The 26,252-nt window shown below is 40.5% G+C and overlaps 2 protein-coding genes across 2 annotated transcripts; both read right to left on the bottom strand.

The window, feature by feature from the left end:
- Positions 1-6,464: 6,464 nt before the first annotated feature.
- Positions 6,465-9,358, bottom strand: LOC117825018. The gene is made up of 5 exons (XM_034700603.1): positions 9,235-9,358; positions 8,433-8,762; positions 7,445-7,909; positions 6,769-7,317; positions 6,465-6,640 (listed from the first exon to the last, which is right to left on the bottom strand). Exons 1-5 carry the CDS (start codon positions 9,250-9,252, stop codon positions 6,533-6,535), a joined length of 1,470 nt encoding a protein of 489 aa, XP_034556494.1. The 5' UTR covers positions 9,253-9,358; the 3' UTR covers positions 6,465-6,532.
- Positions 9,359-11,685: 2,327 nt separating this feature from the next.
- Positions 11,686-26,252, bottom strand: boka (BCL2 family apoptosis regulator BOK a). The gene is made up of 5 exons (XM_034700677.1): positions 26,067-26,252; positions 25,494-25,848; positions 19,996-20,124; positions 15,924-16,087; positions 11,686-13,846 (listed from the first exon to the last, which is right to left on the bottom strand). Exons 2-5 carry the CDS (start codon positions 25,705-25,707, stop codon positions 13,721-13,723), a joined length of 633 nt encoding a protein of 210 aa, XP_034556568.1. The 5' UTR covers positions 25,708-25,848; positions 26,067-26,252; the 3' UTR covers positions 11,686-13,720.

The raw sequence follows: 26,252 nt of genomic DNA, 5'->3' as shown, positions 1-26,252 counted from the left end.
GTCAAAGAAGATTGAGTTAGCTACTGCTAATATTAAACCACTGAGAGGTGATCCAGAGTGGGGTTACAAGTACATGTGTGTAGATGTGTGTGAAAGTGTGGTCTGACGTGGCCTGTAAGAGGTGTGGAGAGAATGGTGAAGAGAGGCGTTGTGAATGGTTGTTGGATGAGTTGAAGACTTTCCTTAATGACAAATCTAAGTTGATATCTATACACAGCGCTGATTACATACTTTCACATGCAGCAGCCATAATCATGAAAAGTTATAAAGTAAGAGTAGAGAGGTATGCACTCACTGAAGCCTCACATATCACTGGTACTCAAGAGACACATGAAAATGCAGCAGACTCCAGTCTGCTCCCTGAGGAGAGACACAATCAGACAGATGGACTTAGAAACATAGCTAATCCACCAGATAGATACAAAACATCTAGATTTGATACTCCTAAGAACTCTATAGGACGAGTAGCAGTTTTCAGGGCCTGGACTCCATCTGAGGTCAGAGACATAAAACAGTGTGCCCCTAATCCAATCTCTAGTCCTGAAGCCTTCTTAGTTTGGTTAAAACACATCTGCCACTATTACCACTGCTTAATACCTGAAGTAGAGATGCTTTTGAGCCTCACATATGCTGCTGAATGGCCAATGTGTGAGAGCATTTTCAAGTTTCCACATTCACCAGACGGGCAGTGGCCCATGACCATACCTATGAATGAGTGGCTGAATCACAAAGCTGAGAAGTATGTAAGAACATGCACACGTAATTGTAGTCATTTTCCTAAAGTAAGACTTTCTTAGTCAGTTTATCTTCAAACATAGCGATACATAAATAACTTGCTGATACATATAAAAAATGTGCCATATTTCCCCCCCTCCTCTTTAGGAGGGGCCTCTCTAAACTGAGCAAAGGGAGGCCGTGTAGAAGAAGAATCAAATCCACAGTCAATAAGCAAATATTAACAATAAGATTTTATACTTGTCCTTTTGAAAGATAAATTATGTCAATTAAAGATGATGATGTTAAGATTTAAATTAACAAGAGTATACCCAAACACCCGGCATCCTAAATGATCCACACTGTAGGTGTTTCAGGCTCTCCTATATCAGAGCCAGTTTCCACTGAAGACAATGTTGCTGTGGAATTTGATGGGAAAAGATTTTTTGTGTGAATTACTTTACATTTTTTTCAGTCAGTTGTTATGGTTTATTGTCCTTTCAACAGTTTCACATTTTATACAGTAGCTAAATTAATAAAACACTGATTATCTGTTACAATAAAACATCTGCACATATTATGCAGATATATGGTCAATAGGTACATTATGTTGAGCTGTACTGTCTGTTAAAATAACATTCAAAGTGTTTGTCCATTTTTCAGATCATTATATTATTGTTTTCTATACTTTAGTCAACTAGCCACAGTTCTGATTGCATGCAGACTCATTTTTTGCATGTAATCTTGTTCAAACTTCACCTATTCCAGGCTATTCCTGTACTTTTCATGTCAGATTTGTGATAGGCAGCATGCAGCCTGTGGAGATGATCTCCCCAGAGAGCCCAGCAGCCCAGTGAGCCAACCTATAAATTATTTCACCTGTCCCAACCCAGACACCCTTCAGCAATTTTTAAACCATCACCCTCAACAAATAACAAAGAACCCCAAATGGCAGACAGTTTTCTGATGTATGGCTTTGCACTGTATAGTTATCATTTATTTATTAAAGGCTCCAGAATATGAAGGAATATTGTTTAGTATAGTGGTGTTATTAAGAGAGACCATAACAACACTGGGAAGCTTGTTCAGTGACAGACTTCTTCACCCGCGGTGTCTCATGGAGAGATACCACAGGTCTTTTCTTCCTGCAGTGGTCAGACTTATAATCAATAACAATAACTTCACCAAAACGGACTCACGTGCAATAACCCCCCGTGTATTTATTAACGTGCAATAACTACTTCATCCCTCTCTTCTTACATGTGCAGTACTTTTTTCTCTACCCATCTTCTCAGTTCTGTATTTTGTTTTTAACCTTACAAGTCTGTGCACATTTTTCACTGCATCGCTGGTTTTGTAAATATTTGTAAATTTAATTATTTAGTTGTGTATATATGTTTGTAAGATATTCTTATTTTACTTCTTTAAATTTAATTGCTAATAACTTTTAATAATTGCTATATATTTAAATGGACAAAAGATGGAATTAGATAGCTTGGCATTCATATTCCACGAACATTAAACAACCTATATGATACAAACTACAAACCCATAACTCAGAATATTAGTCGGGATCTGGGCTGGTGGTCAACTCTTCCACTATCTCTGTTAGGTTGTATTGAAAGCGTACGTATGAATATACTCCCTAAGCTTCTCTAACTGTTTCAGATGCTGCCAATTGATATTCCTAAATCCACATCTGAAAAATTAGATAGACTTATTTCAAAGTTCATCTGGCAAGGACGAAGGCAAAGAGTTAGACTGAAAACACTACAACTTCCTAAATCCCATGGAGGCCTCAAACTTCCAAATCTTAGGCACTACTTCTGGGCTGCACAGTTAAGACCCCTAACAATATGGATTCAGGATCTCTCAGATACATGCTGGCTAAACATTGAATATATGTTTTTGTGCTACTCCCCTCCAGGCCTTGCTTTTTATAGATGTCCCATTAGGGGACACCCAAATGAGGGAATGGACTAGAGTCACATTAAATATCTGGAGGAAAATGAAAGTATCATTTGGATTACCTAAAACAATCTCAGCACTTACTGACATTGGATTTATGAAGGACTTTGCTCCCTGCCATATGGATGCAGGCTTTAGGAAGTGGTCAGGACATGGACTCACTAAGCTACACCAACTCAATGAGGGTAGGAGCCTACAATCATTTGAACAACTAAAAGAGGAATTCATACTCCCTAACACTGACTTCTATAGATATTTACAATTAAGGACATTTTTAACTAAACACAAAGAATGGAATAAAGTCTTGGAACCCACCCCAATTGAGGAATTTCTGTTAAAAGTACAAACTGGAAACCAGGGTAAGAAGATAATAGGTCATTTTTATCAAATCTTTTCAGGTATGACTTTGAATAATACATTGCAGATAAAAAGCAGCTGGGAAACTAAAATGAATGTAGTCATACCGGAGGACACATGGGAGGAAATATGCACTGAAGCCCATCTTGTAACCAATTCTAATTCATGGAGGGAATTCAAGTGGAAGGTGATAATGAGATTCTTCCAGACGCCAGCTATAGTGGCTAAAATGGGTCCAGCACATTCTAATATATGTTGGAGAAATTGCGGTACACAAAATCCCGACCATACTCACATATTCTGGACATGTGCAAAATTTGGGGAGGAGCTTTTTAAAGCTCTAGAAATTATATTTCATCAAACGCTTACAAAAGATCCAACAGTAGCAATACTGGGTCGAATACCAAGAGGCATTGATGGTAGAGCTGAAAAATATCTCTTACAAATACTTACTACAGCAGCTCTGAAATGTATAACAACTAAATGGCTAAAACCTGACCCTCCGACATATAGTAGATGGACTGAGAAGTTCAGTCAGACAACTCACGTTTAAATTGTTTATTGTAGCAGCAAATACATATTCATGTTTGGCGCCCAGGCTCCGGCCTCATCACTCTCTGCAGATAAGTTTACATGCAGACATTTTGGAGTGATGAGCAAAACATACTAAACACCCCCGGAGCCTGCAGGTTGAAGCTGGGGAGGCGGCGGGGAAGAAGAAATATCAGCAATAGGCATGCAGCAGCAGAGGCGTTGACAGGCAGAGGGAGAGATGGGAGATTTTTCCCCAGTTTAAATAGACCGCCAATTTGAGAGGCAAATGGCAGGATTGGATGATGGTTATGAGAGTGGGACATGTGACGTGTATGGCATTGCAGCTCGAGTTGTCTGCCTGAACTAGCTTGCAGGCGTCGCTCCATTTATTGGAAATCTATCACATGGGACGCATAACATACTCCCTAAGACTACAGAAAGAAACATTCATGAAAGATGGAACCCTGCCATTTTAGTTCTGCTTCTAAGCTGAAGCTACTACATACATGTGTAAACGCACGCATGCTCACGCACACACACACCCCCGTGCTCACGCACCCGCGTGCACATGCGCACACACACACACGGCCGCACACACGCGCAAATCCACTCCCCGACTCTTACCTCCTTTATTATTTATCTGCTTTTTTCTTTTTCTTTTTTTGTATGTATACTTTTAGTTTTTACCTTATGATAGAGTTAAGTTATATCTATCTTGCTTGGTTATTTGTATTTTATTGTTTATCCTTGTAATCATATAGATACAGCTGTAAACAAAAAAAGGAAAAATGAAGAATTGTGAATACTATTGTGTAAATTGTTGAATTTTAAATAAAAACTAAGTTAAAAAAAAAAACATCCTATTTTATTCCTTTATACTGTTTTGCACTGTCTACTCTGCTGCTGTAACACTTTAAATTTCCCCCGTTTTGGGACTAATAAAGTAATATCTTATCTTATCTTGTTTACATGTTTAAAGAACACCTTCTCTCCAGGGGATTAGAGAGGGAAGAGGAAGTACCACACACTGTATTAAAGAGAGATGGGAAAAGGAATCCAATGATAAAATAACTGAACAGCAATGGGAAAACATATGCAAAAACACCTTTTCCACTTCTTGTTCTATGTACTGGCGTGATGTGGTTGGAAGAATCTTGTCCGATATTTCATTACTCCTAAACTGGAAAGGTATTCTGTATCTAGGAGCCCTACAGGAGGAGAAATCGGGGAGTGATGGGGCGGATCACCACCATATTTTTAAATGTTAAATATTTTGGAGTATCATGAAGCAGATTCTGGGATTGTCATTTCTATTAACTTTTGTTTCTCTTTATTTGGGTGACCCACCAGATGACATAACAGGAGACACTCAATATCTCTTGAAAATATTTGTTGTTGCTGCTAAAAAAGGAATCACTCATAAATGGTTCCAGGCAGATCCACCCATGGGACAGAATTGTCTGAATATGACTTTCCTGCTGAGATTAAGAAGAGATTTGTACATTACAAGGGGGGAAAATGTAAACTCTATTTTTTGGAATAGAAGGTCTGAATGGTGGCTGCTCCCCTCCTTCTTACTGCTGAAAACATTGTTGACCTCCATCTTATTGTATTCTATGATAATGAGGCAAACTTAAAGTTTACACACATGCTGCACACATCTTATGACTGAGGAAGTTCTCTAGAACTGTGAAGATTACAAAGACTAGCAACCACTAGTCACATTTTAATTACATACAACGTTTTAGTCATTTTATTGATTTGCATTATCCAAAGTTTGTGTTCAAATGTTTAAATGGTCTTACCCCTCAACCTTTCTGCAAATACATAAAGAGACTACAGGGCTGCAGCAGATCCACCAGAGCAGCTTTAAGTGGCGCCTGTAAAGTCTCATTCTGCAGAACATCATTTTCTCAAACAGCTCTCTCTGTGAAAGGAGTTAAAGCCTGGAACTCTCTTCCTGATAACTTAAACCTCATTACAAACTTCACCAGGTTCAAGACCGTCACCAAATCCTGGTTCATTCAGCAACAAACCTGCACTCATGTCTAATTTTTCAGCATGTTCTGTCATTGCCAAATGTGTGTTTTATTGTATCATGCTGTACTTATAATACCTTTTCTTTTTTATTTTAAATTACTGTTTTAATATTTTACTCTCTTAAAAATCCAATGTGGCCAAGCTGTCGTCTCTGATGGACATTTCTTTTCTGTATATATTCTTGTTGAAATTCTTGTACTGTACACCTTCTTGTTTGCTGCTGTAACTCCATGAATTTCCCCGTTGTGGAAGGAATAAGGGAGTATCTTATCTTATCTTAAACCCTTCTAGGGACGGTGTTGTAAATTAGCATTCGCTACAAATACTATGATACTTGCATGGGATGGCTGTTCACAGTTTGTCTATGTATCTGTCCGTAACAAATAAACCATAAATGAATAAATAAATGATGTTGATGTTTGTGTTTTCTTTCTTTTGTTATGTAAAAGGAAAAAAACAAGATAAAATTGATGTGTTACAAAAAAAAACACCTTCTCTGCAAAGCTAAAGAATGCAGCCGAGAAATAAAGTTGAAACACATGAATAAAGATGAAATGATGGTGAGAACTGTCATCTCTTTGACCTCTTGACCTCTGGTGATAATAAACTCTTTGCCTTTATGTTTTCCTGACACCACAACATCTCTAACTTGGACAGGAATCATGAGATTTGCTCAGAAGAAACGACACACCCCACTGTGGGCTGTTTTACCTCAGACATTGTGTTGTACTGTTTTAGTAACAACCTGGTACATGAAAGTGTAAAACTGCAACCTTCAGAGCTTGGATATCAATATTTTTATTGATATATGCAGAAAGAGACTGAGAGGAATGGAGGGTCGGTGTGACCGGAAAAAGGAGAGAGTTGTGGAGGAGGGAGTGAAATGGAAGAGGGGGGGTTATGGGTGGGTTCATGGGATTCAGCTCACTGCTCCACACCAGCTGAATGAAGACAGCGTGACATGTTGTTCTGCATGCGTCTTTTTCTGCTCATTCTCCATCTCATCTTGCTTCAGCTTCTTCTTTTTCTTTATGGGGAAGACATAAAAAACATTTAGAACAGTTGTATAAAAAAACACACTTCATATCATCTGGCTCATTTCAGCCCATCGCCCTCATTGATCCCCAGACAATCTGCTAATAAATGCATCGTTACCTTTGAGAAGATGCGTCTGAAGAATCCTATGAAACCATTGCCCTTCTTCATCTTTGTCTCAGCACTGACTTCTCCTATGTCCTCTTCAATAGAGGTGCAAGTCTCTGGAGGACAGTCTGAGATCTTCATGTTCTGTCCAGTGCTCACATCAGCCTCAACAGGGTGGATTTTGTCCGTCTTCAATCTGAAGAGCCTCCCCCTGGTGGAGATGGTGGTCTTGGAGCTGGCAGGGGTCACTGAGTCACTTTGTTCTGGTTGTTTGACCTCTCCTGCCTCTGCTTCCTCCTGGGGTGATGAATCTTCATCATATGAGGGTCTTGGAGAAAAACCTCTCACCTCCATCTGGACCACAGATCCAGCCGTTGTTTGGCTCTGAGGTGAGGGGATTTTATCTTCCTGAAGTATAGAGGGACTTGATCTGCCAAAGTTTGAAGATTGGACCTCATCCTCTGTCTCCTCTTGATGGACTTCTTGTTCCTCAACAGGAACTTTGATGTCTGCCTTTTTCTGCGCATTCTCCATCTTATCCTGCTTCAGCTTCTTCTCGTTCTTTATGGGGAAGACATAAAAAACATTTAGAACAGTTGTATAAAAAAACACACTTCATATCATCTGGCTCATTTCAGCCCATTGCCCTCATTGATCCCCAGACAATCTGCTATAAATGCATCGTTACCTTTGAGAAGATGCTTCTGAAGAATCTTATGAAACCATTGCCCTTCTTTGTCTTTGTCTCAGCACTGACTTTTCTTGGCACCTCTTCAATAGAGGTCTGTCCAGTGCTGACATCAACGTCCTCGGGGTGGATTTTATTCTTCTTCATCCATCTGAAGAACTTCCCCCTGGTGGAGATGGTGGTCTTGGAGCTGGCAGGAGCAGGGTCACTTTGTTCTGTTCGTTTGACCTCTCCTGCCTCTGCTTCCTCCTGTTGTGATGGATGTTCATCATCCGAGGGTCTTGAATTTAAACCTCTCACCATGGTCCTGCTGTCCCAGCTGAGGGAACCCCAAGACAGAGTGTGAGAGCGCTCCTCATTTATGGAAGACAAATCAAGACGCAAGTCCGCGGCTTCATCTTCCAAGAGGTCGTCACACTTCATCAGATCGTCTGCCTCTTCTTCAGTTTGACTGGAATCAGACATCTGGTGGACAAAGACAAACATTTGCATTTAATATTTAGAGCAAGGTTCAAATCTTTGCAATCATCACACACTAAAGAAAAACCTGTGGAGTTTGTAACATGCAGTCAAACACCTCAAACATCTTAGAGATCTTATATTTATGAGAATCAGAGAGAGGATACAATGTAATGAAAGCTCTTCTCTACAACTTGCTCTCAAACTTTCTCCACCTGCAGGTCTGAAACACTTCAGTAGTGATGCAGATGCAGGATTTTATTTTGTATTACTGTTATGGATTTGTAAGGTGTTTTAAGTTTGGGAAGGGCTGCTCTGATTCTTTGCTCTAACATTAACTGAAATATTGTAAATTATAATTGATCTCAGATGTTTATTTCCTTGTTTCAGTGGGTATGCATGTGTTAATCCTTAAAACCAAACATTTGACTTCTCTCATATATATCACACAGTATATTTAAAAAGTGATGTTTAAACCCTCTGTGCTGCAGGCTGAGGGGACACAGTCCTGACGGCCTCTTATAGTCACCTTCTTCATGCCGGTGGAGGACGCTCTCCTGCTCTCCTCTGATTGGACATCATGTGAGATCCTCTCAGAGATGTCTGAGGCAGGAGATGACCACACAGAGGTGGCTATGGACATGCGGTCCTTGTCCAGGGAACTCTGAGACAGAGAGTATAAGCTCTTCTTGTCTTTGAGAGTAGAACTGGGACGGGAGGTGAGGTCTTTGTCCTGGAACAGATCCTCACAGTTCATCAGGTCTTCAATTATCTCAGCTAGGCTTGTGGATAACTCAGGAGGGATGAAGGTTTCCTTCATGCTCTCTGGTTTTTCATCCCTTTCACTGAAATCAGAAATCTGCAGGGGAACCACAAACATTGTTTAAGTTACTGAGGAGGAGAAATACTTTCAAAGTCTTCTTATGGAGTTTAAATAACTACTCATTGTGCAACAGTTACAACAGAGAGGGATTTGATTCATTAGTCAAACATTAGATATTCAAATATTCTTCCATGTCCTTATTCGTCTTCTCTCTGACTCAACAGTTCATTAACAAACATGTAAATAATAAACATAAATACACCGACTCTGAAGTTCAAATCTGATTCACAGCTTCTGATTGAGCTGTGAAGGACAGGGCTGATGAAACCAGGTCCTGATCAAAACCACTTCACCAAGACTTATCAGGTCTGGACTCCAGCCTGCTCTTAAACCTCCTCCCTCCTGCTGCTTCATATTGACAACCTTCTCTTAAAACCTCTACATCTCTTTCTTTAAACTTTGAACTCAAAAACAGTTTCAAGCTGAAGTGACTGCAGCGAGTACTCACCTGTGTCTGTTCAGACATGTTTTAGATGAGCAGGTGTAACTTTGGTTTTCTGTCTCTTCTTCAATCTGTGATCTCTGATCTCTCTATCTTCAGGTTTTATCTCTCGTAGTTGTGTATATTTCTCTCTCTCTATCGCTCTCTTTCTCTCTCTCTCGCTCTCTCTCTGGTGTATTTCAGTTGAAATGAGCTCTGCTGTATTCAATCTCCAGTTTTATGCACTCCCAATGAACAATGCCCCTGTGACCCGGGTTCTATACAACAGTCAGGCCCCTGTGACCCGGGTTCTATACAACAGTCAGGCCCCAGTGTTGTGATTGAACTCTGTAGCTGTAGCAACTTGTGCCCACAAACAGCTACAATGTGCACAACCTTTTAACTTATGTTCATAAGTTAATATCTTTTGCACATAGGATTAAAATGAGTGTGTAATATAAGACAAGGCAATATAAGAAATTCCACTTTTAGAACTTCAGTTTTTATTTGAGTCTGTTGAAGTTTCTCAGCTGTAGGAGTCCTGTTGGTTATTTGTTTCCTTTTCTTATTCCCTGTTTACGTTTATTCGCACCAAAAGCACCAAGACATGTATGTAAAACACCCTGATTCTTGTTTCTAATGTGTATCATGTGTGCACACGACTCCTTCACACAATGGACGAGACAATAAGTTATTTCTGCAAGCTCGACCTCGCTTAATGTTGTTGTGTTGACGAGCAAATTCAAAGAAATATGTGATATAAACACAATGTGAGTTAAACACAAAGAAAGAAGGGAAGAGTGCTCAGTGCAGAATCCCACCCCACTATGCCCTCTACTGATATGTCTAGTTGCCTACTTCATGACTCCTGATGTCCCCTAAAGCCTGAGATAGAAAGTCAGATGGGGAGCAAAACCAGCATATCACTGGGGTTATCAAGTGGGCTCCTCACTTCACTAACGCTGACTTCCCAGAGCGGCCCCCCTCCATGCCAGCTCCTGCTGTCCATCATATCCACCAGCAGAACACCCCTAAAACCCAACCCACTGATACTACCTACTCCACCACCTGGCCCTGAGCAGCACCCACCACCTAACACACATCAAGAGGCGCCTGTAGCCAGGTGTTAGAAGACAGGGGAGGCAGAGCCAAGATGAGGAGCTGGTCTAGGCTAGAACTCATACCTGCCTGGTTAGGCAGTGTGCTCTACCTCCCCCCTACTGAGTATTTTCCTATTTCTATTTTGGCCTTCAACTGATGTTATTCCTCCTCAACCAGATCCACTGACTAGTTTTAACTGCTTCGTCTGACATTTCCTTAGCCGTCTTTTGCTAATTCTGTCCACGCACTCCCAGTTCTCCCAGTAATGAGACAGTTGATCTGTATATATGTGAAATACACACAATTAAAAATCAAAAGGAAAAGGGTGGGGTGGGGGGCCTGCTTCGATCTGGGGGTTTCTGGGGCTTTTCAGGGCCTGGGGGTGGCTGAGTGGTCCCTGCTTCACCTCTTTCACTTTGAGCTCTTTCTCTTTTCTCTCTGTTGAATGAAAAAAAAAAAGGAATGCAAGTACAGGTGGAAAAGCTAGCAACCAGGGGTCAAAAATACATGGTGGGGTGCAGGCTTGGCCTAATGGTTAAGTTGTGAGCCCAAAAAGCGGCCGGCCCTGGTTCAATTCCAGTCTGCTGCCTCTTTCCTGCACATCAATCCCCCGCTCAGTCCAAGTTTCCTCCTCTATCAACTGTCCTGTCCTCTCAAGGTGTCAAAGCCCCAAAATATAACTTAAAAATCAATATACAACTAGAAAAATGCATGGTCGCCCCTCTCAAACCCCACAAACATCAAACCAGCATTTCATTCAAAGATAGAAACACTATAAACTTTGCTTAATTTGAATTGCTACTAACTTTTTAATAATTGCTTTTTATATGCTCTTGTTTTCTTTATACTGTTTTGCACTATCTAAGTTGCTGCTGTAACACTTAAAACGTCCCCGCTGTGGGATGAATAAAGGAATATCTTATCTTAAATCAGCTCAACATGAACTGAGTGGCTCAAAATCTGTAATCAAATCCCATTCTCACAGGAAGGCCTGATAAATGAAGGTAAACATACATATATGACCGTCTCTGATGTTATACAATATGTTATACATGTGTTACTAAGCAAAACCCCTGCTGTGTAAAACCTCTGAAACATCTGGTGCATGTTCTGAGTCACACTGAGCCTCCTGCTGTGCAGCAGTCTGAAGGCCCACAGACAATAACAGAAGAGACAGTCAGTGCCCTCTGGTGGTCTGAAGAACATCCACAGTCAGGTTTGTTGTCCTCTTTCTCTCTGTAACGGTCATGTTGTTGGTTTCTTTGGCACCAAGATAGAGCAGAGAAAAGAAAAGACCCCTCTGATCCAACATCCAACCTCTCACCTCAGATCAATAACAAGCTAATTCATTATTCATTGACAGCTGCAGACTCGACACAAAGTCATAAGAAACATTTATTATTGATCATATTTACACTTGCAGATGACTCATAGACATCTGTTAATTTTAATGGCGTATCGTGCTACATGCCATAGAAAGTGAAATTATTCACAAAATAACCTCTACTCACGACGTGAAATGCTATCAAAGTGCTCTAACACAGAGAGAATATTCTGTCACCTACATCACTGCAGTTACAGGATGAAGCACTGCCTTACAGGGAACAATAGGACAGACAAACAAAGAGTACAGATGTAGTGCTGCTGGATTACTGCTCTTTCTGGACTGAGTTTTCAGACCTATTCAGGACTGTGTATGGATTACTGGGTCAGGGAGGGTTGATCAAACTTACTGTTAATGCTCAAAAGGCTCTTTAAGTTGTATTTTTAAAGTCTAACATAAGGAGAGCATGAGTGGGTGCATCTTATGTCATAATCAATACCTTAGAGTGGTAATATATAGATCATTTTAGAAGACGTGACCATCTTCAAGTGTTTAACAGTTAGTAGAACCTGTCCAAAAATGTGGTTTTACTTCATAAATTAAATTGACAAAATTTTATCACAACCTGATACTCCACAGGTGAAGAGTTTGAGGTTTAACTTTGAATAGCTTGTTTTGTTCTTCCTTGTTTGCTAGTATTTGAGGCCCTAAGCAGACATGCATCCATAAAGTCACTGCTTCTTTCCTCCATAGGTTAGCGCTGTTGCCTCATTGTGAGAAGGTTCCTGGTTTGAATCCCTGGCCTTAAAGGAACCTTTCTGTGTGTGGAGTTTGAATGTTCTCGGTGTGCATGTGTGGGATCTCTCTGGGTCCTCTGACTTCCTCCCCCAACCCAAACACATGCTTGTGAGTTTAGTTAGTGACTCTTAATTATCAGCAGTGTGATAGACTGATGACCTGTTCAGGGTGTGACCCACGTCTCGCCCAATCACAGCTGGAATAGGCTCCAGCCTTGAGTCCTGAATGGGATAAGTGTACATGTATACATACTTGATGGATGGATGGAAGTTAATTTTGGGTGTTTTATTGGGATCTTAATTTTCTAGTCACAGCTGGTTTAGCTGTGAAAATAGATAGATGAACCTCATTATCTCAACATCACAAAGCTTGTTTTGTCTGTCTTATATCTAGAAAACAAACCGTTACCCACACTAATGAGTAAGTTAAGACTTTTCTATTTTTGTTTGCTTTATGCTTTTGCAACTCTGAGATATGAATTAGCATCATCTGTTCAGTTAAGATCTCGAGGAACAACTGAAATTGACTTAAAACAGGGGACATTAAATGTATGGATGCATTTCCAATTAGAGCTTCTTTGAACAGAGATGGGATCTTTTCCCCATTAGCAAGCAGCACCTTTATGATCTACATATTGGTATACTATTAAAGTTATTTTTGCTGAAATAAAATATAAATCTGGAGGGAGAAATGATACAAAAATCCCCTGTCTCTCTTCCTCCTTTCAGGAAAAAGAAAAACAACTCTCTTCTCCTCTCTGACCCCGCCCTGTTAGTAATCATTTTACAGTCTGTTACTGAGAAGAATACATGCAGTCATTTCCATACATCCAGCATGCACTAACCTGTTGGGTCATACGTTCAATCAAGGTGAGAAATGTAATATCAACTTCTCAGGAACAGCCTCAGGAGCTGAACTCAAAACACCACCGTTACCCTTTTCAGCCACTAGGGGCAGCCAAACCACGGCTACACAGGCAGCAAACTCAGCAGGTCTCCTGTTTGAGGCTGAATTAAAAGGTTGAAACAATAACAGAGTGTGATTGTATATAATACATATCCACATCAAACTTGTGACAGTAAAATTAATAATAAATACACATTCTAGCAGAGGCAGGAAAGGAAGTACTCTAAACTCTGCGCAGGGCGAGTGTTCGTCGATAATGGCTCAGTGCAAATGAGTGTAAACATGATCCAAAGCAGAGGATGCTTCGGTGAAGTGGTGGTGTTTGTGGTAGTGATGGTGTTAAGCGCTGGTCGGGCAGTTAAAGATCCAGAGAGTGATGCTTCTTCACTTCTCTCTGAGCAGGTACAACACAACGGCCTTCACGTAGTGTCCGAAGGTGCAGGCAGCCGACACCAACCAGTGAGAGCGGAAACTGGGGTCAGAGTTCACCACACATTTTGTTACATCCACCTGCAAAGACAAGGAGATACAGAGTTAGAGTGAGGACGTTACAGTATAAAAGGAAAAAGTAGAATTTAAAGAAAGCGAAAAGAGAAATGTTTCCGCATGTGTTCCTGATTTGTAAATATTCTGCTGTCCCAACATGTGCAACCTGCCCACAAGTATGTTCTTTCAAAGCCAGAGCCCACAGTGGAATCTCAGTGTACTAGCTGTAAAAACTGGAGTTGTATAACAAGAAAACTTGCATAGACAATGAAAGTCCCCAGAGAGCAGTGAAGTGTCAGTTCTGACATTAAACACGGCCCCCTCTCCAGATCCTGCTGCAAACCCATTTTACACACTGACCTCATATCCCACCGCAGAGATGTTACAGTCTGAGCTGTGACCGTGAAAATCAGGTCCCTCATTTGTGCTCATGAGGTCAGTTATACAATGCACAGCTCCTCACTTTGTCACACTCCACTTCTCCTCAAAACAGAGCCGACTTGGGTGCCATGTCTGTGAGCACGAGGGCGTTCATTTGTCCTCGCGTTGAGCTCTTTCCAGCAGAGCAGAACACAGACTGAGGCAGGCCGCCAGGCTCGGCTGCTTCTGCTGCCTCAGTCTGTCTGTGCAGTACTGTTGTTTTAACGTACACACTTTTCTCATGAACAGGATTGTAGAGAGGATCCACAGGTGTTCTCATCTACTGGTCTGAAGCAGTAGCTCCGGTTATGTTAGAGCTTCTGTCAGGAGATTTTAGTATGTTATGAAACAGACTGAAATCAATCTGTTGCTTCTTTACGACTGACAGAAAGAAAAAGTGTGAAGACTGATTACTGCAATTATATTTTTATATTATATTCCTGTCTCTGCAGCAGGTAGACGTCTGACAAGGTGATTGATAGCATGCTGCTGGAACAACATTTTTGAAAGTTTTCCTTGTCTTAGAGTGACGTGAAATGCACGTTACACTTTTAAAATAAAGGATAAGATTTATTTTGCCAATAAATAAATATGTACTATTACTTGAATACTAATATATCCTTCCTTCCTTATTTTATAACTACATGTACATGGCAAGATCATGGACTGTATTAAACCAGACAGAAAAACAACTATACAGAGTGAAGCCAACACTTTCAGAGGTCCCCCTGGTGGCTGGCTGCAGTACAGGTCATAAAGCCTGTTGCAGCTAAAATATATATTTCTCAGACATGTTTTCAGTCGTTGCAGTTAGTTTGTATTGTGCTTATTAATGCACAAGTATTCATTTTTGGAGGAGTTTAGTTTTAATTGGTAGTTTGATGTTAGAAAAGATGATTGGTTGACAGCTCTGTTGTCAGATACAGACTTAGATGCAGATTAAAGGAGGAACAGTGAGAGAAAACATAACAAACACTTTCCTTTACTGTGAGTGTCTCCTTTTAACTAACACAAGAATCTATCTGATGTGGACAGTACCCACCTGAGAGGTTTCTGATATTTTATTGGTAAGTTATATCTGTGTTTCAGTCAGAGGAAAAGTTGTGACGTCAGTCCCACGGCTCCAACAGGATCACTTCTGTGCATGCTTTGGCTCTACCAGCGCACACTGAGGTGGTACTTTGGGACATGCTGTCCATATAGTTAATGGTCAAGATCAACAAACAGTTCAAAGACTCTAACCTAACTTGAGAGGACAATTACTAACTCTAAATTCATTGCAGGTTTGAGCATGAGCGTGTCTCGTTGTCTCTTTATGTTAACTCTGTAATAGAGTGGTGATGTGTCCAGGCTGTACCTCCTGTCTTGCCCTAATGACAGCTGGGATAGTCTCCTGACCTCTGTGACCACAGTGGGATAAGCACTATAAATAATAGTGATCATGACAGTTTGACAAAACTAAGAAAGTGGATCACCAATGCTGCCTTAGTATCTCATGAAGTATCTCAGGGTGTGCGATTTTACATCTACCTTCACAAGCTTTATAATAACAGCTAAGGTGAACAACTCTGGGACCAGAGCCCTGAGGTACCTGTTTGACTCACATTGGCTAAAAAGACCAGAGGCCTTAAAGAAACATCATCACAAATAATGATCTGTTAAATAATAGAGTTTCTCTTACCCAGCCTCCTCTTCTTTTTAACCAGGAGGTCAGGCTCTTGCGGACGAACTCCCCCAAACAGTCGACGATGGTGTGGACCATCGCTGGGTGACCGTGTCGAACACAGTCCACAGCCAGGGCTCCTGCCACCGCGTACAGAGACACCACCTTCCCCCACGTCACTCCTGACAGGAGACACACATGATGGAGGACTATTAGGAAGATAAACTTCAACCTTACTCCAAACTTTGAATGCTTAAGTCCTGCTAAAAGATGGACACATTCACTGCAAGAGCAAAAAGTTTGAAACAAAATGTAAGTTAATGATTTTGGGGCTCTGAGATAATCAGAAGAAAAGTGTTCTCTGAGGGAAGTACAGTGGTGTGTAGTGGGCTCTCTTCAGAGGTGGATGAACAGTCAGTGAAACCTGAGCAGCACTTCAGCATTAAGACTCAAACAGAGGAATCAGAGCAGCAGACAGAACACCTCTCTGGATCAGAGAGCAGATGATTCTTCAACTACTTACCTCTGTCTTCAAGTTTTGAACCAACACTGTTTACAGACTACTTCTGGAGTCTTTGCATCTGCAACACATAAAAAACAGATCCCTAACCCCATCTTTCCTCTATAAATGTGGTCTTATTTATTCCAAGAATCTTATTGTCAGACGGTGCACGGCACTGTGAGTGCCTGTAACACAGCTGTCTGTCTGACGGTGGATCAGAGCGTCAGTAAACATTTATCTTTCAAAGAAACTTTTTTCAACAAAGTGTCCAGAAGGAAACTAAAACCTGAAGAACTTCTGGTTGAAGAGAATACCTGAGAAGACTGCCAGTTTAATTCAACTTGTTTTACCAGCTGACTTTCATTAAACAGGATTATGTATGAAGGAAGACCAGAAACCCATCTCCCTGATGGAGAAAGTACAACAGAGGATTAGTGCAACATTGAGGGAAAAAATGGAGAATAATATAAGAATATTATAATATTATGAGACTACTTTAATCTCGTAAATGTATGCCTTGATTCTGGTAAATATACAGCTTTTTTCTCCTATGACTAATCTTTGAAAACTTACCACTTCATTCTTGAAAATGTGAAACTCTTTTTCTTGGTTTTTTTTCTCCCTTAATGGGGCCTAAATTCTCTGTCTTAAATAATAATAACACTGTTAGGGTTTGAAAAAGTGTGACAGTGCCTTAGCTTCAAGTGTCCTGAATAAGGTTTTATAATGTAAAGAATGAGAGTTCAATAAAAATCCTAAAACTTTCAAATCCTTGAAATTCATGCCGGATCTAACAAGATGTAACATCCAGAACATGCAATTCAGTTTGATCCAAATTGATTCTGCAATTGTGCAAGTTTGTCTAATTTAGGCAAACTTGTTTTTGATGTTTTTTTAATATAAATTCAGGGATATATGAACCTTAAATTGCTGCCTTTTTTTCATTTGTTTCCCCAAGTTCCTTATCTCAATTCCCAGCCGTTTATTCCTGGAGGTGATTTCATCTCTCACTTTGATGACCTGTGTCTCTGAACCCTCCACTCTTCACAAATCTTCAAGTTATATCACACCTTTCCTCAGATTTTGTCAGTTCTGATGTGTAACAGATTTTATTCCCAAAAAGAAAACAGTCGTTCTTTTCGATCTTCACATCCTGACTCTTTAACTTCAAACCTGAATGTCCTGCAGTCAAAAGTGTTAGAGTTTCACATCACACAGCCAGAGTTATCCTTCTGGCTTCTGTGGTCTTTAAATAATATATGAAGCACTGGAGACCAGATTGATTTAGAACTGCTTGCATGTGTTGATTTTGTGATTCAGAGTGGTTTAAATCGCTCGCTGAATATCAAAGATCTGTGCAACAAACTTTTTAAACAGCAGACTATATTCAGGATCATTTTCACCCTTGAAAACAAATAAATTAGAAAAGAAGTCATATCAGCTAAAAATATATTTCCTGGCCACTGTGTGGTGTGAGAGCAAAGTAACTAATTACTGGAGTAGAACAATTAGTAGATACAAGTGCCTAACATTGAATCAGAGAGTCACTCATTCTGAAACACAAGTCCAATATTTCCCCTCCTTTTTCTGCAGGTCTGGTCTACATCAACTCCTGAAGGAGAGCTTGGACTCTTCAGTGGCTGAACGCTCCTCTTTCTTTACTGGCTTGTTGCTAAATATGTCTGTCTGCCATTTGTCACCGTCAGAAAAGTTTACACAAGCTTTATCAGAGGCTTATTCATTGTGAAGTGAAAACAGCGTCAGCCTGAGTCAAGACAAAACAACTAATGGAAGTGATGGAACAAAACCAGAATGATAATCCAAAACATGAGCAGACATATACTCTACAGCTGAGAGACAGCGCCTGGCAAAAATAGTTTGTGGGTTTGACTCTGACAACTTTCACATAACACTGTGTAATTTGATCATGACGAGGAACAGGAGAGCTTTCTGTAAAGGTCTGAGAACTGAAGGCAAAACAAAAGGCATGTCACCTTTAGATAGGGCTTGTTGGTGGAACATAAAGAAAGGGAAGACATGTTTAAGTGTCAGTTTTTTTTGTGCACGCAGAAAGCAGCATGACATTTGTGATCGAGTTCATCACATTGAACAAGTTTGTGGTCTTAATCTGGTGCTGCACATGACTTCCTCTGAACAGAGTGACACGCTCTGACAATGTGACCACACCACTCCTCTGTTACCGTTTTTACACGTTTCAGTAAACATGCTATCCTGACTTGTCAGCATTAACCTGAAAAAATGACAGAGAAACATTTGTAGATGGGCCATAATCTATCAACAGGGCAAATATCAGCTGATACCAATTTTCAACCTAAACAGTGATACATCCCTATAGAAGCTTTGACTATGAGTTATACTATTATGTAAGGACCTCATCTTCATTTAATGTCCCTCTTTCAGTTTACGCTGTCATCCAATAACCTGTCACTAAATCCAACCAGCTGTTTCTGTTATCACATGTAAATTCCCGAACAACAACACACCACATCCACACTCATAACCATCAGAGCATGTTTGAATGAAGGTAGATGTTCTTCCATTTTAATGTGTGCATGAGTCAGTAATCTCTGCACAAACCAGAGAACAGTACGGTCTCATTTGTCTCTAATTACCTTTGCAGCAGACTGCTCTGTCACATTCCCTGAGGAATAAGCCAGCTGAGGCTCATGTCTGAACTCCATGGGTGGGGTCCAAACTGTCTCTAACAATCACTTGCTCCAGCAACAACTTGCCCTAATATGGAGTGAGTGTTTTCTCTGCCGTCTCTCTCCTGTAGGGGGATAATGACTGAAACTAAATGGGTCAGACTGGCTGGAGACTCTGTGTTCACCTTGTTGTAATTTCTGGAAACAAAAAGTAGGAAGTGCTCAAACAATTCAGATAAAAATCAATGATGGGATCATTAACAGAAGTTCTCCTAATCTAAAAGTTCCTCCTTATCTATGGCGACCAAATAAAGAACTTCCCTAAAAAGAGAACACTTTTATGCTCATAAGTGTGTAGCTCAGATAAACAAAACAGAAGCTGTGTGGAGCTAAATCAGGGCCAAAAGTTTTGATTATTTGAAAATAAAAAAAAAATTAAAACTGAAAGTTCAAGTTTTGAGCTTGAACTTTGAAAAATACATCAATGTATTCCAATGAAAATAACTATATTCATTTTTTTTTTATAATTTTGATTTAATTCTGAAATTCTTTTGAATAAATTATTTGGTTTTTTTTCAGTTGCAGATTTTATGTTTCAGCTTCAGATCCAGATTTTTACAGTTTCAAATCAGTTTTTTCCCCATTCAGATCTTTTTTTTCACTTTCAGATTGTATTACTTCAGCTTCAGACTTTTCTGGTGTGGGGGGGCGTGGCATCATGAGTGACAGCATAACAAAGAAGGCTTAGATAACCTTCCCCGATCACGTTGCCTTCAGAAAACGTAGGTAGCGCGAGAACTATGACTCTTTACTTTCTATACACCATATTCATGGATTGGCAGAGAAAAAACTGACAACTTTTGGCCCTTCCAAATGCAAGGCTTTATTAACAGAACAACAACGTCAAGATGGAGCCTCCTACCTGTGGAGAAAATGTCTGCAGCCACAGCCAGGAAGGCATCCGACACGACACTCTCTGACGCCACCGGGATGTTGAGCTGTCGTGCTACGTTGCGATAAACGTTGGGTCGAAGGTACTCCAACTCATCACCTGGCCACAAACATAAGAGACTGCAATCAATGAAAAAGTCAAAGCATGGTTACAAAAAGACACAGAATTATGATTCTACACAACATGAAACAAACAAAAGATAAAACTTGAAAAAGTCTAAAGGGTGTTAAAGGTGACATATTATGCTCTTTTTCATCATAATATATTGGTCTAAGATGTCCCCAAAACATGTCTTTAAAGTTTATTGCTCAAAAAAACACTTTGAAATCAGATTTTGTTCTGCCTGTAAACCCCTCTTTTTCAGCCCTGCTCAGAACAGGCTGTTTTCTGTGTCTGTGCCTTTAAATGAGACTGAGCTCTCTGACCACGCCCCCTCTGGAAGTGGGTGTGGCCTCGGCTGTCCAGCATGTTGATCTAATGTTTACATGTTGGCTGAATATACACGGCTGCTCACAGACCTTCAACCCTCTGAATCTGATCCAGAATCTGATCCTGACGGAGAGGCGCCTGCAGCAGGACCTTTCTGAACCATTGGTCACAGATTTAGTCTCTTGTTGTTTTATTTATCAGTATGTAGACGTGTGTCTTGGTGCACAGCTACGAACATGTAGTTATGTGGCCATGCTAACTAGCACTAGCACTTATCCATGATAAATAAAAATCATCCACTAGATCTTCAAATCTGTCATTAAGACAGACTACAGCTAGCATGCCTCCCTCCTAAGCTCCTTGTTAGCACATATGTGTGCAGGTAATGAAAAACAGAAGAGGGGTTCAGTTGTATTTTATACACTCTATGGGCTGAACAAGCTCTGAGCTCTGACTCCGTGACAGACCGGATGGCGTTGTGACGTATGAAAAACACTGAAAACTGAAACGGCTGGTTTCACACACATTTACAGAAAGGTGGAGAAATCAGAACAGGGGCAGAATGGATTTTTTTCATTCTCGGGGGTTTGTAGACATGCCAGGGAAACGCATTTCAGGTAGAGAACCATTAAAAAGTTGATTTTGCATGAAATGTCACCTTTAATATAGTCAGTGATTGATTAAGCTAGCAGCTGTTTCCACCTGTTTCCAGTCTTACAGCTGTGTGGCTCTGAAAGGCTGCTGGCTAACATGTAGCTGTGGATGGTTAGCATGCCTCCATCCAAAGGTACCAATGACTCCCTTGGGTCTCCACCATACACTATAAATAATGGACGTAGTATCCGTGACGTCACCCATCTGTTTCTGAAACACTGTTTTGAGGCCAATTGTCGGCGGGAGCCATATTGGAAATGTTGAACTCAACCTAACTGCTGTCGAGCTAGTGTGAGGTAAAGAGGCGGGCTTTGAGCCTCCTCGCCAACAACTACAGTGTTCCCGCCTGTCAATCAAGTCAGCTGTGCCTCTCATTGGAAAACTCGTAATCTTAAAGGTGACATATCATGCAAAATCGACTTTTTAATGGTTCTCTACCTGAAATATGTTTCCCTGGCATGTCTACAAACCCCCCGAGAATGAAAAAAATCCATTCTGCCCCTGTTTTGATTTCTCCACCTTTCTGTAAATGTGTGTGAAACGAGACGTTTCAGACTTCAGTGTTTTTGATACGTCACAACAATATCCGGTCTGTCACGGAGTCAGAGCTCGGAGCTTGTTCAGCGCATAGACTGTATAAAATAATACTGAATCCCTCCCCCGTTTTTCATTCCCTGCACACATGAGGAGCTTAGGAGGGAGGCATGCTAGTTGTAGGCTGTCTTAATAACCACAAAGGTCGGTTTTACTCCCCACGTCTGCAGATTTGAAGATCTAGTGGATGATTTTTATTTATCATGGAAAAGTGCTAGCACTAATTAGCATACCCACATAGCTACATGTTCATAGCTGTAGCTGTGTACCAAGACACACGTCGACATACTGACAAAAAAAACAAGAAACACTAAATCTGTGACCAATCCTTCAGAAAGGTCCTGCTGCAGGCGCCTCTCCGTCAGGATCAGATTCTGGATCAGATTCAGATGGTTGAAGTAAAGCGATCTGTGAGCAGCCGTGTATATTCAGCCAACATGTAAACATTAGATCAACGTGCTGGACAGCTGAGGGCACATCCACTTCCTGAGGGGGCGTGGTCAGAGAGAAAACAGAGTGTTCTGAGGAGGACTGAAGAAGAGGACTTTTCAGGCAGACCAAAATCTGATTTGAAAGTGTTTTTTTGAGCATAAACTTTAAAGACATGTTTTGGGGACCTCTTAGACCAATATATATTGATGAAAAAAGCGTGATATGTCACCTTTAATATCTTCGAAATTGCCACATTATGAAAAAAATCCACCCCTCGTACAGTGTGTGCCGATGGAGGAAGGAGCTATCCAGATTACACTCGCCTTTTGAACCAGACTGTAAACATGTTTATTTGCTGCTGTAAAGATCGTCTTCTTTGAATTGGTGTGTATGTGGTTTCTGATACTTCTGGAGCCAGCCTCAAGTGGACACTCGATGAACTGCAGTTTATAACACTTCCGCATTGGCTTCAATTCTTTCAGCCGGAGGTTGCCGTTTGGTCTCCACATGTTGCTCAGTGTTCGTATCACTTTGTATAAATATTATCTGTATTTGGAAACAGCCACTGTAAAGTATCAATAATCAATTACCTCTATGTCTATCATTGTTTAATAGTAAGAGCATATTTTTTATTTCAAACTACCTGATGTTTGAGCTGGTAAAACAAAAAAGATAAAACATGTAAATTGGTGTTCTTGAGAGGTGCTGGAAGGTGTGCTTTATTAACTCTGCAGAGAAAGGCTTGCTGTATTCCACCTATTAATCTTATTCTCTCATTTGCTTGGAGTGGTATGCATGTCAAGAATTGTGGCATGGCCCCCCTCCAAATCTCATCAGCCACCCCAGGTACCAACTAAAATCCTAAAGTATGATTGAATGACTTATGTTAACATCAACGATTTGGGCTAAGTTGTAAAAAGCAGCTCTTAACTTTGCATTTCCTTTTCTTAGTGCTTTAAATTGTAACTTAGTGTACACCATATACACTATGACTTAAGCAAAGTTATATATACTGTATGTTATCAGATACCAGTTTTAGCGTTAAAAGATGTACCATAACATCTGTATGATACTTAAACGTTATGAAACGTTAGTGGTCAAAGTGAATTTTATAAGTGAAGATAAAAAGGGTAGATAACTCTAATCATTTGTGGGTGACAGAAGTCAGTGCCCAAGGTTGGCCATCCCAATCAAAAGGTCTGGGTCCACCCCTGCATGTTCTCATCAACCAAAGCGGGACAGTGACCACAAGTATTCTCTAAAATGAGGAACTGTTACTTTTAATCTTACTTGATCTGTAGATGTTGATTTAACCTCGATGACTTCACTTCCAGTCGACTTTAAAGGAAACAAAGTCCAAAAGTAAATGATCTAATCTCTTCAAAGGATTCTTGGTTCAGATGTTTCCACGCCCTGTTTTTACCACAGTTTTGACTTTCTTCTGGAGAGCGTTCTCTTCATCTCTAAGCTCACCTGTGTTTCTATTTTCATAGACACTGTTTAGGTAGGGCTGAGTTTCCAGTGAATCCATTATAACCTTATCTGAAGGTGGGGTGAAAACCACAAATGTGTTCATCTCACACTGGGCACACGTCCACGTACTGTAATAAGACTTAAGTGAAACTCTTTCCTGATATTCCGGGGAATCCAAGGCATCCCTCCGAGGAAATGCAAGATAATCTCTCTTATTTAATGCTGAAAAGATGTCAAACAGATCCATTACGGAGAAGTGTTGACGTCAAAGCTCTGCACTAAAAAAAACAGACAAATCTGTTATTTCGAATGCTTAATTCATCTTTTGTGTCTTCTGATTTTGCCGATTTCAACAACTAATCAAGACGTAAAAATGACACTTTCTGATCATATTCCTGCTGATAATACAGTTTTTCACCTTGCATGGAAACGGATCTCTTCTGTGTGGCTGTGTCCACTGATTTTGCACAAGTATGACCCTGCAAAGCTTCTCCTGGGTTGATTTTGTGCCCACTGTGGATAAAGTAGCACCTCTATCTCTCTGCTGATCTGGTCCTGTACATGTGTAGTAGTGTTTTCTAATGATAAACCTCATCCTGCTGTTGTTGAACAGTTAAAGGCATCACTTGTTGTAACTCATTGGTGGGAAAAATGTACATAACAGGCTGTTTCTTCAGTGTGCTGTTAAAATTAGCATCTGATACCTACCCTGTGGCAGCATTATACGCTATATAAATAACTGTTTCATAATCAGTCTTCATGCAGATGGTTTTTCTTGCTTTTTTTTTAGGTCATATAAAGAAATTAGTATCAAGTTTAGTCTCTTTTCTCCATCTGTGCCCCAAAAGTGTGGACCTTCTTCCCCCCACCATCCGATTCTCCCCCTCTGTTGAGACTTTTAAAAGTTGTCTCAAAACACACTTTTATTCATTAGCTTTTAACTGCCCCTAACCACACTGGCTCAGATACTGTTAATTGTGTTTCTTGTCATTACTGTTGTTATTATTACTGTTAATTTCATTTTTAATTATATTGCTCTCTTACCACTCTTCTTCCCCTCTCTCTTCCTCTGTTTGTGTGTCTTTTTATTTCCTTTTCTCATTGTTTTCTTCATTTTCTGCTGTAAAGCACTTTGGATCAACCGTGTTGTGTGTAAAGTGCTACATAAATAAAGTTGATTCAATTTGATTTTATAACCAGTTAAAGCTCCTGTGAGGAGTTTTTGAGTGGTCATGAAATGGACTGAAAAGAACAGTGATGCCTCATTATGACGTAGAAAAGCGAATAAGATTGTTAGAAAAGGTTTTGATGATTTCTGTTTTGTTATTTTAAAGCCTGAAATCGCTGTGAGAGGGTAGGAGTCAGATGAGGTGATGGACAGCATGTCACGAAAAATCCTTTTTCTGCAGTAAATATTCTTAATGAGTGAAATAGTTGACTGTTAAATGAAAGCAGGAGGAGATAACATAATTTACACATGTACAGGACAAAATAAGCAAGATCACTTAGTCCACAGGGGGGCGCCAAAGTCAACACAAACAGAAAGTTCCTCACAGGAGCTTTAAACACAACTAGTGGAATTAAAATAATATTAAAAAATATACATATTGCAAATTACTTTGAACAGTTCTGTTGTTCAAAAAACTACTTTTTCAACAATTCTAGGTTTCATATCAGCAAATATCATAAACAAGAATACCGATATGTCAGCCGATATTATTAACGACTGAAAATATCGAGCTACGGATTTTAAAGTTTTGACAGTTTTTCAGCTTTTACAAAATATAATAACCATAAGGAAAGCTGTATGCCTGTCTGCTTTCAATGCAGCCTTAATTATGAAGTTTGATGTGCTATAGTTGCCCCTGTAGGTCCCTTTGACTCACCCAGCCACAGCAGAACCGACGATATCTCCCCCAGCGCCCCACCTGATGCAGCCAGTCCGTGCTCAGGCTTGGACCAGCCTATCCCGGCACGGTTCAGTCTGGAATGAATATAGTCCCTGCACAGTGCTTTGGCCTGGGACACCAGCTCCTTGTCGGTGGGTGAGCGGTCAAAAACTTCAGCGGCAAACACAGAGGAGCGGCGCAACATCTCCATGCCCCCCTGTCATCCACCGCGGAGTGCGCTGCGCTGCTCCCCGCCTCCACCGCCTCTCAGCACGGCCACTGCAGCACGGTATGCACGCCCCCTCTCTCTCCCTCCCTCTCCAGAAGATAATAAAGACCTCTGGAGATTATCCTGCATAACAAACACGCGGATTAGTTTGTGGACATCTTTTGATAGCCTGGATAAAGCGTTGATGAAGCTGCAGGAAACCCTCAGTCTGCAGAGAAGGACGTTTACGCTGGGAAAAGTTTTCCACCACACCAGGAAAGTTATGTTTGAGTTCATAAAGTTATTCTTAATGCTTCAATACTCGTTTATAATGAAGGTAAGGATAATTAAACTGCACTTACCCGTGAATTCATAGGCCAAACACACCTCCACTAAAACGAACCCTAATCGGGGAGCATTGTTGGGAGTCACTGATCAGAAAAGTGGATTTGATCTCTGATATTTATGAACTCGAGATTGGCACTGCAGCTATAAAAAATGTTCCCCAGTTTATAGTCTGACAGGCTTTCCTTCTAAGGGCACTTGTT

This window comes from Notolabrus celidotus, chromosome 2 (genome assembly GCF_009762535.1).
Source record: "Notolabrus celidotus isolate fNotCel1 chromosome 2, fNotCel1.pri, whole genome shotgun sequence".
Classification (NCBI taxonomy): Eukaryota; Metazoa; Chordata; class Actinopteri; order Labriformes; family Labridae; genus Notolabrus; species Notolabrus celidotus.
This window is presented reverse-complemented; position numbering and strand designations above follow the sequence as displayed.